A 16,907-nucleotide genomic window follows, 5' to 3' on the forward strand; every position below is an offset into this window, starting at 1 on the left:
TCTTGTATCTGGTACTTTATTGTGAAGTTTTGTTTCGGAGGTTGAACCGGAAGTCCGTTTTTGTTTCGAAAATGAAGAATTGAAAGCTAAGCGGCAGAACCCTAACAGAACCTAGACCTGAACCGGGCCTGGCCGCGTGAGAGCAGCGGAACAGAGACGTTTCCCCTGAAGGAAGGAGGTACTTTCGGGGTTAGATTTACCGTCGGGGTGAGACGTTTACTTAAAGCGCCAGGTGCGCGCGAGGGTGAATCCGTAAAGAAGAAAGAAAAGCCGCTTTGTGTTGGTTGCAACTATTGATTTGAATTTTGATTTAGTCTCATAGTTTTATAGTTAAACGAGGAAACGGAAGAATTGCTTCATAATCTATTTCTGGTTCTATACTATTTATATAACGCCGAGCTAATCTTTTAAAAAATATATTTCAGCATTTAACAAGAGAAACACGACTAGTGATTTTTTATTGTACCAGTCAGGTGACGACACGAATTACAGTAAATATAGCTTTAAAATAAAGTGTACTTTTATTGTATCATTTACACACGTTGAGGCTTTTCCGTTTCAAGCCCTTTCAAAATAAGAGGCTGCACACCCAACATCAGAGCCTTACGTACCCACGCGCAAGCGTGCGTGCGTGCGTGCACGCCAGTGGGGACTCCACTCTGAAGAATCGATGGGAAGTTGAAACTTCTGGAGTATTAAAACTTTGCAGAACTATAAAAATTAAAGTCAACAGGTCATCTCAAGTAGTCTGGTGCTGAATGTAAATATTCAGAAAAGGCTAATTAGCTGACAGCTTTGTCTGATTTAGCCAACCTTTTTTTTTATTTGCAGCATTTTTATTATGTCAAATATACTATAAACAAAGGACGACGCTCAAGTTGGCTTCTGATTCACAGCTTCCGATTCGTGAGAGCACTAAAGGAACATTCCACTACATTTTTCACACTGACCACCCAAGAACAGGTCCTGTTCAAAAACTGCTGCACCTAAACCGCTCAAACCTGCATTCAATTATGTATCAGATAGTAAATAATACATTAAACACAGTTTCTGATTTGTGGAACCTTCATTTGATTTGTGAAAATTGGAAATGGGATGATTTTTAGAATGAATTTAGAAGTAAAATCACTGTATAACGACTAATCCTCTATTAAATTAGTCATAGACTATTTTAATAGTGGACTAATGGCAGCCCTGGTGTTGTTCTCTCGTTGCTGTTGCCACCGTGGTGTTGTTACGTTACTGAACTCACTCCTGTTGTGTTTTCAGGTCTGTGCGACCATCATGCTGACATGCGAGGTGTGTGGGGAGGAGCTTCTCCTGGAGGAGGACATGAAGACACACCTGCTGCTCGTCCACCTGGAGAGCGACCTGCACTGCCCCCTCTGCTTCCTGCCCGCCGACTCTTATGACCAGGTCCACGCTCACATGTCAGAGGCACATCCTGAGGGGCAGGACAACCTCCCCAAACATCCCAGCAGCACCTCTGCCAGTACCAGTAGAGTTCCAGTGGGTCAGTCTGAGGATGCTCCAGCTAAGAAAGCCAAATGCATCAGGGCTTCCACTTTGGTGAACTTGAAATCACAGGAGCAAGAAATCCCACCAGAACCGGAGCATACCGGACCTGTCTCTGGAACTCTGTCAGCAGAGGAACCAGAAACCTCACAGGAGTCTGACAACAGCCAGCCCCGAGAGCTGTGTAGTTCAGGGGGACGTCCTGGTAGTTTTCAAGCGATGGAGCGCTCAGGAGAACCTGAACAGTGGTTGAAATCCCCACAGAGGCTGCTGTCCTGCCCCATGTGTGCGCTGGTGTGCTCCAGCCCCTCGGTTCTGCAGGAACACGTGGAGCTGCATTTGGAGGAGCAGAACCCAGAAAAAGGTCTGTTCTGCACCGCTAACCCGCCATGTTTTTAAGACATGGAGCTGTTCAGTGTGTCTTAGAGTTGCCACGATTAGTTGACTAATCGACCATTAAAATAGTCAACGACTAATTTAATAGTTGGCTAGTCGTTACTTTATATTGTATGGAGTCAGGGTGTAGTAAAGTTGAACATTATGATGGTATTCTGCTAGTTTTTTGGACTATTTTGGATTTTATTAAGGTTTTTTAGGCTATTTTGGAATTTAGCTAATATCTTATCTACATGCTAGCTATTTTGGATAACTTAGGCTTTTTTTTTGTTTCTTAGGCTATTTTGGAGTTTTGCTAATATTTCTGCTGCATGCTAGCTGTTTTGGATAACTTAGGCTTTTTTTTTGTTTCTTAGGCTATTTTGGAGTTTTGCTAATATTTCTGCTGCATGCTAGCTTTTGGCTACTTTAGTATTTATTTTTTTATAGGCTGTTTTGGCATTTAGCTAATATTTTAGCTGGCTATCAGGTTAAATTTTTTTAGCTATCAATTTCAGCATCTTCAGCATCTTCAGCAGCCAAATTCAGCTTACAGCATTCACACTAGCATTATCACAGGAATATATCTAGTTTTTAGTTAGTTTAAAGCTAATGATGGTTAAGATGTGTTTTACATCCACTTTGCGCATGTACATGACTTAATTAGTTGACTACTGAAATAATAGTTTGTGGTAGCACTAGTGTGTCCTGCAAATGCCGTTCATTTCCCACCATGCAGTTCTGGCTCAGACCATCCACCGTGTTAGATCTCTGAGGTGTTCAGAATCGTGCTGAACACCTCACAAGCATTAATGACATCCCGTTATGAAACAGAGAAGACAAGCTGCCCCCCCAAAAAATACCATGAATGAAAAGTTTAAACAAACCTTTTTACATAATTCTGTTTATCTAAAGGAAAACCTGCAGAATGTCTTAATATTTATCATGATTTAATCAGAACAGAAGTTTTTACAGTACTGCAGTCAGACTGAACGTCACCGTCCTTTTGAGCAAAGTGTTTCTTTGATATCAGTGAGGAGGAACCTCTTAAAAACCAAATAAGCCTCTCTATAAAGAGAATTGCAGGTCAACCTCCCATCCTCCTTCAGAAATGATTGTTGGAGCAGCTTTCATGTCACTGTGGTTACTCCTCAGCTCTCTGACAATCTATTAACATCGCAAATACATCTGCAAGAACAGCTGAAACAGCTCTGTATCTATTTCCATCTTCATTTCTATAGTTCTTAAGAAAGGTGTTACAAACCAATATGGACAAGAATGTTCTCTTGAAAGAGTTTTGAAAGAGTTAGGATGTAGGGCACATCATAGCACTGAGATACCTCTCTTAAAGGTAGTAATGATCTCCTCATAGCTGCACATGAACATGTGTCTATGTCAGAGTTCTGGAACCTGCAGCTCCAGATCCACATCTGTCTCTTTGATCTCTCCATTGTGGCTCTTTGGACAAATAATTCATGGAGACTGCTGATCCAGACATGTCGACCGTCAGAGTCAGCAGCTCCTGCTAATGGCTGCTTAACCAAAACTATCTAAAGAAAACAAATAAACAAAGCCCACAAACTAAGACTACCAAGATCCAACCAAAATTTTCTCTCTTCTTGATTGGGCTGAATTAAACCCTCTGGTGGGCTGGATGGGGCCCGCGGGCCGTATTTTTGACACCCCTGCAGCCACCACATGCTTTTATTGAGACACCTGACTGGTCAGCTTATAACTTAAATAACCTGCAAGTTATAAAAGTATGAGCAAATTAGAATTATCAAGAAGATGTTGAAACAGTATAAGATCAAGAATGATTCTTCTGACCAATTCTGACTGAGCTGTTTATTTCTCTATAGAAGTCGGTGGGATTTTGCTTCTTGGAACCATAGACTGTATATAAAATAACTGGACAGAGCAAGCCCCCCTCCTTCCGTGTTCATATAGGAAGTACCACTGGGTTGCAAAAAGGCCAAAGTCCCATTGACTTACATTGAGAAACAGACAGTTATTTCTCAGTCATTTTATATGTCAGAATAATCATTCTTCCTCTGCTGCTTTCTGATTAACTTCTTTTTTCTAATCCTAATTTTTTTTTAAAGATTTTTTTCCATTATCACAAGTTATTAGAGTTATAAATTGACCAATCAGATGGCTCAATAAGCGTTTGTGGGTCTGACGCCGAACGTCTGGGGGGTTTGATTGACAGATGACGGGTAGCCAATGGGAGCAGACTTCATCAATGGGTCCGTGAAGACCTTTTAACACCTACTTTACAATTCAACAATGTACCAGTCATTGTCCTACTGTTGTTTTCCTCAATGGAATGTACCGATGCAGCAGTTTAAAACAACAAGAGGAGCATGCTGTCGACATTTTTAGATGAGGATTTACTCTGTAGAAATAGATTTCACTCTGAGGTTATGTGCTTTGGACTTTTTTCTTTGTTTAACGTTCGTTTTTCCCTTTTTTTATTGTAGCTTATAAATTATAAGTTGCATATATGCGCATAAAATCACCAACCAAAGTTTCATTTTCGCCGCACTTTTCCAGCTTCAGCCTGAATTAGATGCAGCTGTCTGAGGAGCGAGAGACAAACTTGAAAGGACCTGGTCGTATTTTCAAACAGAAAAAAGATCCAGCTGTTCACTTGTTAGGATGGTTATTTATTTTAAATACCGCTGAACGCGCTTCTCACGTGCATCTGATCAGACTGTAAACCTGGCCGCACGTGAAGTAATGCTGCGGCTCGCGCGAGGGGGCCGCGCGCAGTTCGGGCACGGCGTCACCCAAATGCTCCTTCTATCTCGACAAAAAGGATTAAATGTAAGTAAATTCCAAAGGACCGCTGACAGAATCAAATGTTGGAATGGTTCTCCCTCAAAGGCTTGAACAATGACTTGTACAATTCTCTCGAGGCGACGACGCTGAAGTTGGCTTCCGATTCACAGCGAGAGCGTTCCACTGTATTTTTGGAACTCAGACTACCTAAAAACAGGTCCTGTTCGAAATAATCGGAAGCCAACTTCAGCGCCGTCGGCTTGGGCTGGCGTTATTAAAGTAGAAGCTGTTTACATCCCGCGGTCTCGTGGTAGAGGCGTGGAAAGAAGCAGACGGTTGCAACAAACTCACTCCTGATTGGCGACAGTACTTCCTGTAGATTCCATGACTCAGCTATGACTCAGACCAATCGCTGAAGATGGGTTGCAAATGGCGATATCCATTTCAGGAATTGACGGTGAAAGCGGCGGCCTACTTTCACGAGGAGAGGAGGTAATGCATTTCCAATAGGGGACCTCAGTTCTCGATCTGTCCATTGTTTTTACAGTCTATGCTTGGAACCCACAGGAACTTCCTGTTTGGAACATGAGGAGGGAGGGGTTACTCAGTCCGGTTCTCTTATACAGTCAATGATGTGACCGTACATTGTCTTTTAGACCTCAGTACTGCCTTTGACACAAATAATCATCGTATTTTAGTGCACAGATTGAAGCAGGAGCTGCTTTAAGATGCTCTAGATTATAGCTATTTCTCAGATTAATGTTTTAATGTAAATGAGGAATCTTCCTCACACAGCTGAGCGTGTTTGATCCATTCCTGATTTATATTTGCATGCTTTCATGAGGCAACATATTTTGGCAGATGTTTATCATTTTGCGGATGATACTCAGCTATACTTATCAAGGAGGTATCTCCCAGTTTACCAGACTTCATAAAGATTTAAGGGTTTGAATGTTGGATTCACTGAACTGCAGTAAAATCACATTGGATGACATTCATTCAGTCTCCAGTTCTACATTCTGGTGACTGGGTGATAACCCTCTCATAAATCTCTAAAATATTGGTAATACAGGTTTCAAAAATGTTCCTTTTATTTCTGTAATATGAAGAACTCATTAACATTTGGTGTCAGGATAACACAGAGAAACTTGTTCCCACATTTGTTGCTTCAAGAAGCTGAATTGTTGATCATCAACCTGATCTACAACTCCACAAAAAATACCAAAATTCTGCAGCAAAACTTTGATGACATAAATAATTATATTTCTCCTTTCTTCATTTTGTCTGCATGTTTTTTTTGGCAAAAAAAAATTCCAAGTTTATTTGTAGATAAAGCTTTAACTGTTTAAGAAAAAATCCAGAAATCACATGGGTTGATTTTTAAGGAGTGTGTTCGTGTGACGATGCAGAAAGCCAGGATTCATCTCCTACAAGCAAGCAAGAACTCTGTTTCTCCTGCTTATAGAAATTCAAAATCTATACAGCCACAAATGTTAGCCACGCCCCCACAGAAAGAGTTCAGTGCTCTGCATCTGTTAGCAGGACGGATGCTGTGGGAGTGTCCTGTGTGCTCAGCCGAGTGCACTGACAGTGTTGTGCTGCAGGAACACGTGGAGCTGCACCTGGACCCCTGTGCAGGTAGAGGTCTTGTTTTGATACCTGTGTGGGTTTGAACTTTTTGTAAACCTGCATTTGTCTTCAGGAAACTCCAGCACTGACCTAAAGCTGGCGGTGCAGCTGCAGCAGGAAGAGGAAGACCGCAGGAGGAGGGAAGAGGCATGGCAGGAGAAGGAGCACTTCAAGAAGCTGCAGGTGATTTCTGCAGAACTGTACTGTTGGACCGCTCCGGTCATAGAGTTTTCTGGCTCGGCCTCCTTCATAAAAACATATGTGATGATTGAATGGACAGACGCTTTTTGGTGCAGCCAGAAGGAATACAAGAATTCATTTCTGGTTTTTGGAGATGATGTTGTCCTGTTGACTTCATCAAACCAGGATCTTCAATGTGCTCGAGTGTGAAGCGGCTGGAATGAGAATATATGGAGATAAAATAGACTCACTCTGATTTATGTGTGCGTAATGCCTGATTTGTAACTCGTATAATACATTTTGTAAATGGTAAATGTTAAATGGTGTATACTTGTATAGGGCTTTCTACCCTCCTTCGAGGGCCCAAAGCGCTTCACAGTCACAGACCCATTCACCCATTCACACAGACATTCACACGCTGGTGGTGGCTCCGCTGCCGAACAGTGGCACCAACCTCCCAGCAGAGGCAATTCGGGGTTCAGTGTCTTGCCCAAGGACACTTCAACAGATGGGCGGGCAAGGCGGAGTCGAACCCGCTCACTTCTGATCAGGAGTCGACCGCCCTACCACTGCACCACGGCCGCCTCAATTTGTGCTTAAGTTAAAAAAAAAAAAAAAAAAAAATACAATTTACTCATGCGCAAATTAAAATTGCAGCAGCTCGAAACCAATTGCACATGCAAATATTTAAAAATTACACACCAATCTCCTCTTACGCACGCACAAAACATCAGTCACGCACTAATCTGTGCTGAGGCTGTTTTCACGTCTCAGAGATTTGTCTGTGAGTGATGCGTTTCAGGCTGGATTACAGACAATTTACTTGATATTTTATGGGGGTTTTACATTTCTTTTGTAATTTTTAACATCGAGTGTAAGTTGCTGGCTGTGTCACACTGAACACTGAACAATGGAGTTGTGTTCGTACGAATTTAGTCATGCAGTCACTGGCACTGTGAATCCAAGACGAATTTCCTCTGAGTCAGTAAAGTTGATTTTGATTTGATAATTTCATGTAAGTCTTTAAACAGATATTGGGAATATCTGTTTAAGCAAGTCAATGTCAAGTTTCACCGGATATTATTTACAATCTAAGTTGAAAACGGCTGATGACCCAGCATGAGGGAATGATGGTTCCTTTCGATAGTCAGGGGATTTCCTGTCTGGTTCTGATCTTCTCATAATTTCTGGCTTTAGGACACAAAAACAACCAACACAGTCTTTGCATGCAGCATATGTCGAGGGATATTGTTCTTTTTGCAGGTCACACAGTGAAAGCTACAGCTGCTCTGGGCGTGATGGATTTGAAGTCTGAATGGAGCGTCGTATTTCAAAACCCAAGCAAATTCTCTCTGGTTCATGTTTTCTGCTCCTTGGAAGAAGATCCAAATGATTCTGTGTAGCACTACATCAGATGCATCACAGTTTGGGCTTCCAGGTTCAGTCTCTGGTTCTGCTGACTCCACAGAAGCACTATGGTCTGGACGGGTCAGGGGGCTACCGCCGGCAGATGGAGAAGACCATGGAAAGAGAGGTTGCTCGGGGTCTGCTGGCACCTGCAGACTTTCACTGTAAAAAGGCCGACTTGATGGAGTCTTTGGCCTCGGGCATTGATGATGGCAGATCCAGAACCTGCGGTATGTTTTTGTGTCAGCTGTGCTGTGTATGAGGACAGGCTTTTCAGAAGAAACATCTAGTCAGCGGTTTTTATTGTTGTTTGTGTCCTGTCCTACAGGGAGTTTTTGAAAGACTGAATAATAACGTTTTTTCTCCATAGAAGTCTGTAGGATTTTGACTTCTTGGAACCAGCAGGTACTTTCTCTATGAAACATGAGGGGGGAGGGGTCATGTTGTCTTTGTCATTGACTGTATAAGAGAACTGGACTGAGTGACTCCTCCTCCCTAAAGGAAGTTCCCTCTGGTTCCACAAAGCCAAAATCCCAAAGACTTCTACAGAAAAATAAACAGCTGTTAGTCAATACAAATGTCAGAATATCCGTTCTTGCTCTGATACATTTTTTTCTGAACATCCTGCTAATCCAATTTTTTTTTGCAATATATTTTTTCAATGTTCCAAGTTATCCAAGTAATATACTGACCAATCAGATGCCTGAATAAAAGTAGGAGGTACCTGCTGGCCCCACATCCAAAACATTTGATTGACAGATTTGGTGTAGCCTGCTTTCAATTTATATGGGTGTGACCTTCTAAAAAGCTCTCTCCTGATTGGTGAGAGTGGTTGTCATAGAAACTTTGACTTCATATTGTTGGAGTCTGAAGTAAGTTGTTTTCTATGACATCATACTAGTCCAGTTCTCTTATTCCACATGTCTCAAAGTCAAGGCCCGGGGGCCGGATCCGGCCCTCCAACTAATTCTATCCGGCCCTCCAGATCATTTTATTTGATTGTTATTAATGACCCGATGTTATCTTGTGCTTATTTCTAACTTGTATAATTTTGACAAAATATATTTTTATGGAGAGTAAAATATTGAAAGTAATTTAAGGTTTAAGTTGATTTATTCTGGAATAATGTTCCTGCATTTTTATTATTCATTATTATGTTAAAAAGTTACAGTTTTAAAGGGTAACCAAACCCTGAATCAACTTGTTTTGCCTGTTGATCTATGAATGGTTTGTTTGAATGAGTGTTGCCGGGGCCTGTGTGAATATAGCTTTGGAAAGAAAGTTTGGATTAGTTTATTTTTTACGATGCTCTTGTAGATTTAAAGCGTCGGGTTAATTTTGAGTAAATATATTTCTTTTAAAGTTTAACCAAACTCTAAATCCCTTTTTTTTGGCCTGTTGATCTCTATACATGGGGTTTTAAAAGTGCTGTGTGTTGGTCATTACCAAATTTTTGATGAATTAAAATTAACTTGTTTAACTCTTGAAATTATAGTCAAAAACGTCTGTGTGCTGCCTGCAACAGGTACTACAGTTGAATTTTGTGATTGGTCAAACCACGTAAGTTTCAGAAGTCTGACGTCATGATCTGCAGCTCCAGTAATGATGTCAGTCCTGTTCTCCAGCCCCGCCCCTCTGACTGGATATTCACATTTCTGTCTCCAACTTCCCTATTTGGTCACCCTTTAAAGTTTTAAATTTGGCATTCTGCTAGTTTTTTGGACTATTTTGGCATTTATTAAGATTTTTTAGGCTATTTTGGAGTTTAGCTAATATTTCATCTACATGCTAGCTGTTGTGGCTAATTTAGTTTTTTTTTTCAGCTTTTTAGGCTATTTTCAAGTTTAACTATTTTTTTTGCCCCATGCTAGCTTCAATTTCAGCATCTTCACGGCCAAGTTCAGCTTACAGCATTCACACTAGCATTATCACAGGTAATGCTCTATATCTAGTTCATAATTATGTTAAAAAGTTATGTTTTAAGTTTTAAAAATATAGTTTTAGAGTGTTCAATAAATGTTTATCCCGTTCGGCCCGTGACCTAAGGTGTGTTTTGGATTTTTCCCCCTGTGTGATTGAGTTTGACACCTGTTTTATCCAGTCGATGTGTCGGATTATTGGCTCAGTGTTGCAGGTCACGTGAATGAACTGTCCTCGTGTGTGCAGGTGCAGTCGAGGCCTTGACAGAGTTCTACCAGACCAAGGTCCGTGACTGCGTCCACGTGTGGCTCTGCGCGGACACCGACCACTTTGGGGCATCGACGGGAGACAAAGGCTGGGGGTGTGGCTACAGAAACTTCCAAATGCTGCTGTCCTCCCTGCACAGAACCGAGCCCTACGCCTCCTCACTTCAAGGTGCGTGTTGCTGTTGATGTCCTGACTGTCATGGTGCAGGTGGACTGTGACTCCCTTTCACATTTCTTCCATGAAGCCTCACATCTTCACGAGCAAGAGCGAAGACCAATGACATGTAGAGATGGACAAAGCACCTGTGACATCACCAGAAAACGCCTTACCTCTGGCTCAACACAATGAAGTCTGTTTTTCTATGATATGGACTTCACTGCGATGGAACCAGATGTTAGGAAGCAGTGATTGGTCTGAGTCAGTCTGAGATATCATTTCTATGGCAACCTCTCTCACCAATCAGGAGTGAGCTTGTTGAAAAAGCCAAACCAATTGGCCAGTTTAGAACTTGAATAATTTTTATTAAAGAAAAAGTGAAGGCGAAAACATTTCCTCCCGACGCAGGAAGAGCTCTGTGCTCATTGTTTGTCCTGCAAGCTGGTGGAGAATTTTCAGTCTGAGTCCAGCTTGATGTTTCAGTACTAGAGCTACAGAAATCACTAAATGCTCATTTTTAATCTCATAAACCTGGCGTCTCTGGTGTAAATCCTTTTGTTCAGGCAGACTTTTAAAGATCCAAACTGAGAAAGATATTACCTCCACTCCCTCTATTAAACTCCTTGCATCGATCGGCCATCTTGAATGTTTATTTTTACTCTTTGATGTAGTCGATGAAAACGTCATATGCCCAAAGCTGGTCCCTGATTGGTTGACGCTCCGAGCCTGCTGCCCAAAATCTGCAACAGCAGATCGCGTCTTTACATTGACCTAACATTGAAACTTGATGCCTGCCGCGTTTGGTATGAATGCACCATTACTCATGAAGAATATGTCCTTACTCTGATTGATGTTTTTTGTGCATTTCCTCTCTTTGTCATTGTTGCAGTTACTAACTCAGATTTTTCAGGATTTTTAAGTTAATGTAATTCTTGCAACTCTTTGACCTATTCTCTCTCATTTCTCTTTTACTTTTGTTTTGTTTGCCTGATATTTGAACTGGGATATTATGGATTAAACTCAAATTTTCACATTTAACAGATTCATCTGACAAATATGACTTTACACTGAAATCCTTGTTCACCTTTATAATTAAGTTTGTCAAAATGGATCAGAACTCCTTTAACTTCCTGACCAAAGTTCCTGATTAGCTAATGGATTAATTTTTTTGAGCTTTTGCTTACTAGGGGATCATGAAGTCTGATGTGTTTTTTTAATGAAATAAGGTAACATTTCTTAAAGGCAACTATATTTTGATCTATTACAAAAGTGTTCCCAGTGTTTTTTTTTTTTAATTATGATGATGCCGTTTTTAGCCACAACTCAAAACCTGTCATTTTTTAAGACACATTTTCTGCAGAACAGAAAGAGTTCAGTAGAAATTCACGTCTGAGTTGTGGGTGGGATATCCCATGATATCCCATAAGTCCTTTGTTTACACTCTGTCCTGCTGTCAAGCTAACATTAGCAGTGCAACAAAAACGACGATCAATATCATTTCTATCCATCCGTACAGTTCTGATCCAGATTCCAGCTCAGACGAGGAAATCAAAGATGTTCATGGATCTGATTATCTGTAAGTGGATGATCAGAATGGAGCAGAGCAGAGATACTATGGCCCCCCATAGCAATTTCTGCGTCACAAATTCAAGCTTTTTGAAACCACAGGTTTTATATCTGCTCCTGATCTGACAGGATTTGAATAAAGAAATAATCAGAAATGCAGTTTTAATCCTAATTCATGTCCTCCATCATGTGAAAAATACTGCAGCAAAACACCAAAAACACCATTTTGGTTGGGTGGGTCTTTAAATGTTAAGGCAAATATCAGACGGCCTAAAAACATGAAAACATTGTTACATGAGCGCAAATAAATGTGTTGAGTTTCTGCAGGTCCACTGATGTGTTTTTGTTTGGCCAGAAAAGGCAGTTCCTTCCATCCCTCAAGTCCAGAGAATGATAGAGGAGGCCTGGAAAGCAGGTCTGGATCCACAAGGGGCCTCCCACTTTAACCAGCGCCTCCAGGGCACGCGGGCCTGGATCGGAGCCACGGACATCTACGTCTTACTGACATGGCTGGGTGTCAGGTAGGACCACAGCTTGAGCTCCATGCTGAGGCGGGGACATGTTGATGAGCATCATCCGGCTGTCTGTCTCCAGAGCACGCATCGTTGACTTCCACCAGCCTACGGGCCCCGGGGACACCCATCCCCGGCTGTTTGACTGGGTCAGACAGTACTTCCTTCAGTCCAGCCAGAGCAGCAGACTGCCCCCCAAAGTCATCCGAACAAGCCTGCCCCCACTTTACCTTCAGCACCAAGGTAAATGCAGGAGGGGGGTGCAGTGCAGCTGGAGGTTCTGATTTTAACATTGAGCTTAATCATTTTTTAATAAAAGCATTGCTGCTGGTTTCTAGATGACGGTTCACCCACTGAGACGTTGTGAAGTCATGGTTTATGATCAAAAAAGTTGATTGTAACAATCCCAGTAGAACAGAAAACAACAACTTTTAGTTCAGCTTCTTTTTTACTGATGAACACCAGAGATGTTTAAACCTCACCTGCACTCCTGCAGCCCCTGACACCTGACTGACCACACCCCCATGGAGGGGCTTTCACACACCTGGGACTCGGTGTGGTCAGTCCAACTGACCTGAACCTGACTGCACCCAGAAAAAAGGCAGCTCAGTAGTCATGTGACTCTTCTGAGAACATCGTCAAAACAACAATCTGTCATTTATTAGTTTGGTCTAAATCAGGAGTCTGCAACCTGCAGCTCCAGATCCACATGTGGCTCTCTTCTATCTCCATTGTGGCTCTTTGGACAAACATTAAATAAGTCATGGAGATGCTGATCCAGACATGCTGACCGTCAGAGTCAGCAGCTCCTGATAATGTCTGTCTAACCAAAACTACCTAAAGAAAACAAATAAACAAAGCCTGAAAACTAAGACTACCAAGATCCAAACTAAAATAACAAAACCCAGCAGTGTAAGACTGATGAGGATAAAGAGGGGGAAAATAAATTATAAAAGAAAAAATAAAATAGCAATTATTTAAAGTAAGGATTACTTAATTAGCATTTATTGAATTTAGATTAGTATACATTGATGTCTGAAGTGCACATAGACCATAAACTATGTAGACCTGAAGACGTCTTGTTTGATCAACTCTACCTCCAGAATGAACAGATTTTATATGTAAGGTAAAACTTTGGTAAAAAGTTTGATCTTTTATGAGTTAAAACCACATATCTTATGCTGCACAACATTGGTTACTAGCTGTTCAGAACTGCACTGAGAGGATCCTGTTTGGCACAGAGCAACTTTTATTTAAAAAAAAGAGGAAAAAAAAATATCCCATTTTGAGAGATGCTAGGTTCATTTTATACATTTGCTTTTGTTCATGCCAAAAATAGACATAATTCATATTTATTATTTGAAAAAACTGAAAGTCTTGAATGCCTTGCTGTACTTGTTTGATCTTATAGTTGCGCTCCTCGCCAGTAAATTAGTCATAGTTTTTATAATTTGTGACATAGTGATGATTTGTATGAAATTATTTGAGCACTGCATTAACCTACTTGTGAATCACCACATGAACTTTTGCAGCCCATGAGAATCCGTGTATCATTCATTCATTGATTTTTCAACTTAAAATCGGAAATGAAAAAAAACGAAAAACCAACCGTTTTTTCGTTTTTCGATTCAACATCCAAAACAAAAAAAAACAAAAAACGAGCCGTTTGTGTTTGTTTTTTTCTTTTCTAATTTTAAGTTGAAAAACGAATGATACACGGATTCATGAGGTACGACAAACTCTGTCCATTTCCTCAAAGGAACCGGCCCTGAATCTCTCTGAATCCTGCTCATCCTCTCACTCTGACTCCATTTCTACTGCTGTCCTCACTCCTTTTGAAAAATATTGTTTGCCCTCTAGTGGTGAAATGAGTTCCCTGTACCATTGACACCGAGGTTTGATTACCTTTTTCCCTGCAAAAAAGAAACAAAAAATGTTTTTTCCAAGCAATGTAGGCCTACAGTTGGTTTAATAACCATCAATTATGATTTATTGAGGGACAGAAAAACTCCTCTCACGGTGAGAACTCCTGTCTTAGAGGTTGTGAAAGTTTAAAAAGTCCTAAAGAATTGCGTAAAAGATTATCATTGATGGAAGCTGGCCTCCTAATAAACGTCTGTATTGAAACACTCCGGGTGTTTTCTTCATTTGCTCCTGGTTTGATCATAAGCAGATGCCGTCTTGGCTTCGTGATGAATGGAGGGCCTTCAGTGTGTGCACTCTAGTGCTTTTTGTCTGATTAGTGGTTCCATCACTGCATCTTCCTGCTGTGTCTGCAGGTCACAGCCGGACGGTTGTGGGCGTGGAGCAAAAGAAGAACGGCAGCCTGTGTCTCCTCCTTCTGGATCCTGGATCCACGCTGTCACTAAGCTCTGATGCGGTTTCCGCAGCGATTCGCCACATCAGGAAGTTCCCCAGCAGCCTGAAGCACAAACAGTATCAGCTGCTGACGGTGCAGGGCGTGCTGTCTGCAGAGGACAAACAGGTACGCTGCAGAGCGCTGTGCTTCAGTCCTGAACCACTTTGATCCTGAAACAGCTCCTTCTGTGTCCAGGCTGCTGTCTTCAACTCCAGGACTTTCTGTGCTGAGAGGATCCCATGAGAGGCTCCACTCTCCTCCTCCAAGCATCTGTGGAGCTGCAGATTTAGGCTTCTGCTGACCTCAGTCTTCATGCTTTGTTTTTATGTTTACAATAAATCATTTTATATAAAAGTTTGTGATGTGTCACAAGAGTTTTTAAAGAATCTCCACTTGAACCCAAAGGTATCTGTAGTAAAAACGAATTTAAATGAAGACCAAATAAAGTTTAATAAAGAAACTTTCTGGTTCTAGCAGACAAACGGGCTCAGGATTATGGAGGATATATAAAGCATGTTTATTATGTAAAAAAGGCAAATGCTCTTAAATGTTTCACACTTCACGACTACAGTTTAAATGAGACTCGCTGACTTCCTGTCCATCTCTTAGTTTGCATCATTTAACTCGGATGATTTCATAACTGTCAAAGGACAAGAACAAATGTGATGTTTTTACTACACTCAACAGAAATATGAAAGTGAAACTTTTGTTTTTGCTCCTGTTTGTCATGAGATGAAACCAAAAATCTGAAACGTTTTCTACAAACACAAAATAACAATTTCTCTCAAATATTGTTGACAAAAGTGTCACTGTCTGGGACAGTGAGCACTTCTTGTTTGATGAGATAATCCCTCTCACCTCACAGGTGTGCCACATCAAGATAATCTTCAGATTATTGTACAGGTGTGCCTTAAAAAGACCATTCTGAAACGGGCTGTTTTGTTTTGTTTGGAAATTGGTTGTTAAAATAATAATACTTTAAACAACATTTGCCTCATGCAGAACAACAACACATACTTGTAAAGAGTTGATCAGGTTGTGGATTGTGGAACGTTGGGACTCCTCAATGGCTGTGTGACACATCGACTGGAACTGCAAGTGAATTTATTATTTATATCAGTGGTCCCCAACCACCGGGCCGCGGACCGGTACCGGGCCGCAGACCCATTGCCACCGGTCCCTTGAAGAATTTAGGGACTTTATTATTTTTTTTTTTTTGAGTCAGAAATCTTTTATTTTGAAAATCAACCGGGTTTTCTCGATTATATTGAGCGCTAAAAGCAAGCCAGCGGCGTGTCACACGAGAAAAGCTGCATGTGGAAATTTTGTCCGCGAATGGATGGGATTAGTGCAGCAACAGAAGAACAGACGGAAAACAACTGCGGTCAAGTGAGCCGCTGTTCACTCAGCCGTGGTCAAGCCAGCCGCGCTACAAAAAAGTCATGCGCCCGTATTACACGGTGTACTAATAATATGTTATTTATTATGTCCTTTCTAAAAAGAAATGTTTAGAGTTTTCAATAATGAAGTTAAATAGTCATTTTAAAAATTAATGATTCCATAATTCCAGGCCTTAGACAGAAAATGCTTGTTCTACAGGTCACCATCTATTACCTCAAGGAGACTTTTGTACTCTTACTGTATAGTTTTTGAAAAAATAGTAGTCAAACTTTCCATTTTTGACGAGAAATATGTTTCGATGGTCGTCTTTGAATGTAAATAAATAGATTTTGGTCCATAATTCCAGGGCTTGGACACTATATCCTTGTTCTACAGGTCACTCTCTATTACCTCACAAAGACTTGTGTACTTTTACTGTACAGTTTTTGAAAAAAATGTCTTTGAACTTTGCATTTTTGACGAGAAATAAGTCAATATAGCCACTTGTGAATTTGAATAAAACGATTTTGGTCCATAATTCCAGGGCTTGGACACTATATACTTGTTGTACAGGTCACCCTCTATTACCTTACAAAGACTTGTGTACTTTTACTGTAAACCAACCCCCGGCCGGGCCGCGGAATAACTCCACACTAGCTGACCGGTCCACAGCCCCAAAAAGGTTGGGAACCACTGATTTATATAACACCTTTAACAGCAAGAGCAACCAAAGTGATGAACAGAACATAAAATATGAATCAAATCATGAAACAATTAAATACAAAAAAAGAAACTATAAAATCACTGAAACCAGAGACACTACATCTGCTCACTGGAGGTAAAAGCCTGAGTGAAAAGAT

General features: G+C 41.0%; 1 protein-coding gene across 4 annotated transcripts; it reads left to right on the forward strand.

The window, feature by feature from the left end:
• The first annotated feature begins 26 nt into the window (after positions 1-26).
• zufsp (zinc finger containing ubiquitin peptidase 1) lies at positions 27-15,024 on the forward strand. 4 transcript variants are annotated; one of them, XM_024281196.1, is made up of 10 exons: positions 27-178; positions 1,270-1,879; positions 6,211-6,309; positions 6,374-6,483; positions 7,949-8,117; positions 10,054-10,242; positions 12,152-12,317; positions 12,391-12,551; positions 14,588-14,793; positions 14,863-15,024. In XM_024281196.1, the coding sequence occupies exons 2-10, from the start codon at positions 1,285-1,287 to the stop codon at positions 14,908-14,910; spliced, it is 1,743 nt and encodes a 580-aa protein (XP_024136964.1). In that variant the 5' UTR covers positions 27-178; positions 1,270-1,284; the 3' UTR covers positions 14,911-15,024. The 4 variants fall into 4 exon arrangements, with proteins under 4 accessions (XP_024136964.1, XP_024136966.1, XP_024136965.1 ...); XM_024281198.1 differs by having other exon boundaries at positions 6,214-6,309; XM_024281197.1 differs by having other exon boundaries at positions 42-207.
• Positions 15,025-16,907: the final 1,883 nt, after the last annotated feature.

Source organism: Oryzias melastigma, linkage group LG16, assembly GCF_002922805.2.
Source record: "Oryzias melastigma strain HK-1 linkage group LG16, ASM292280v2, whole genome shotgun sequence".
Classification (NCBI taxonomy): Eukaryota; Metazoa; Chordata; class Actinopteri; order Beloniformes; family Adrianichthyidae; genus Oryzias; species Oryzias melastigma.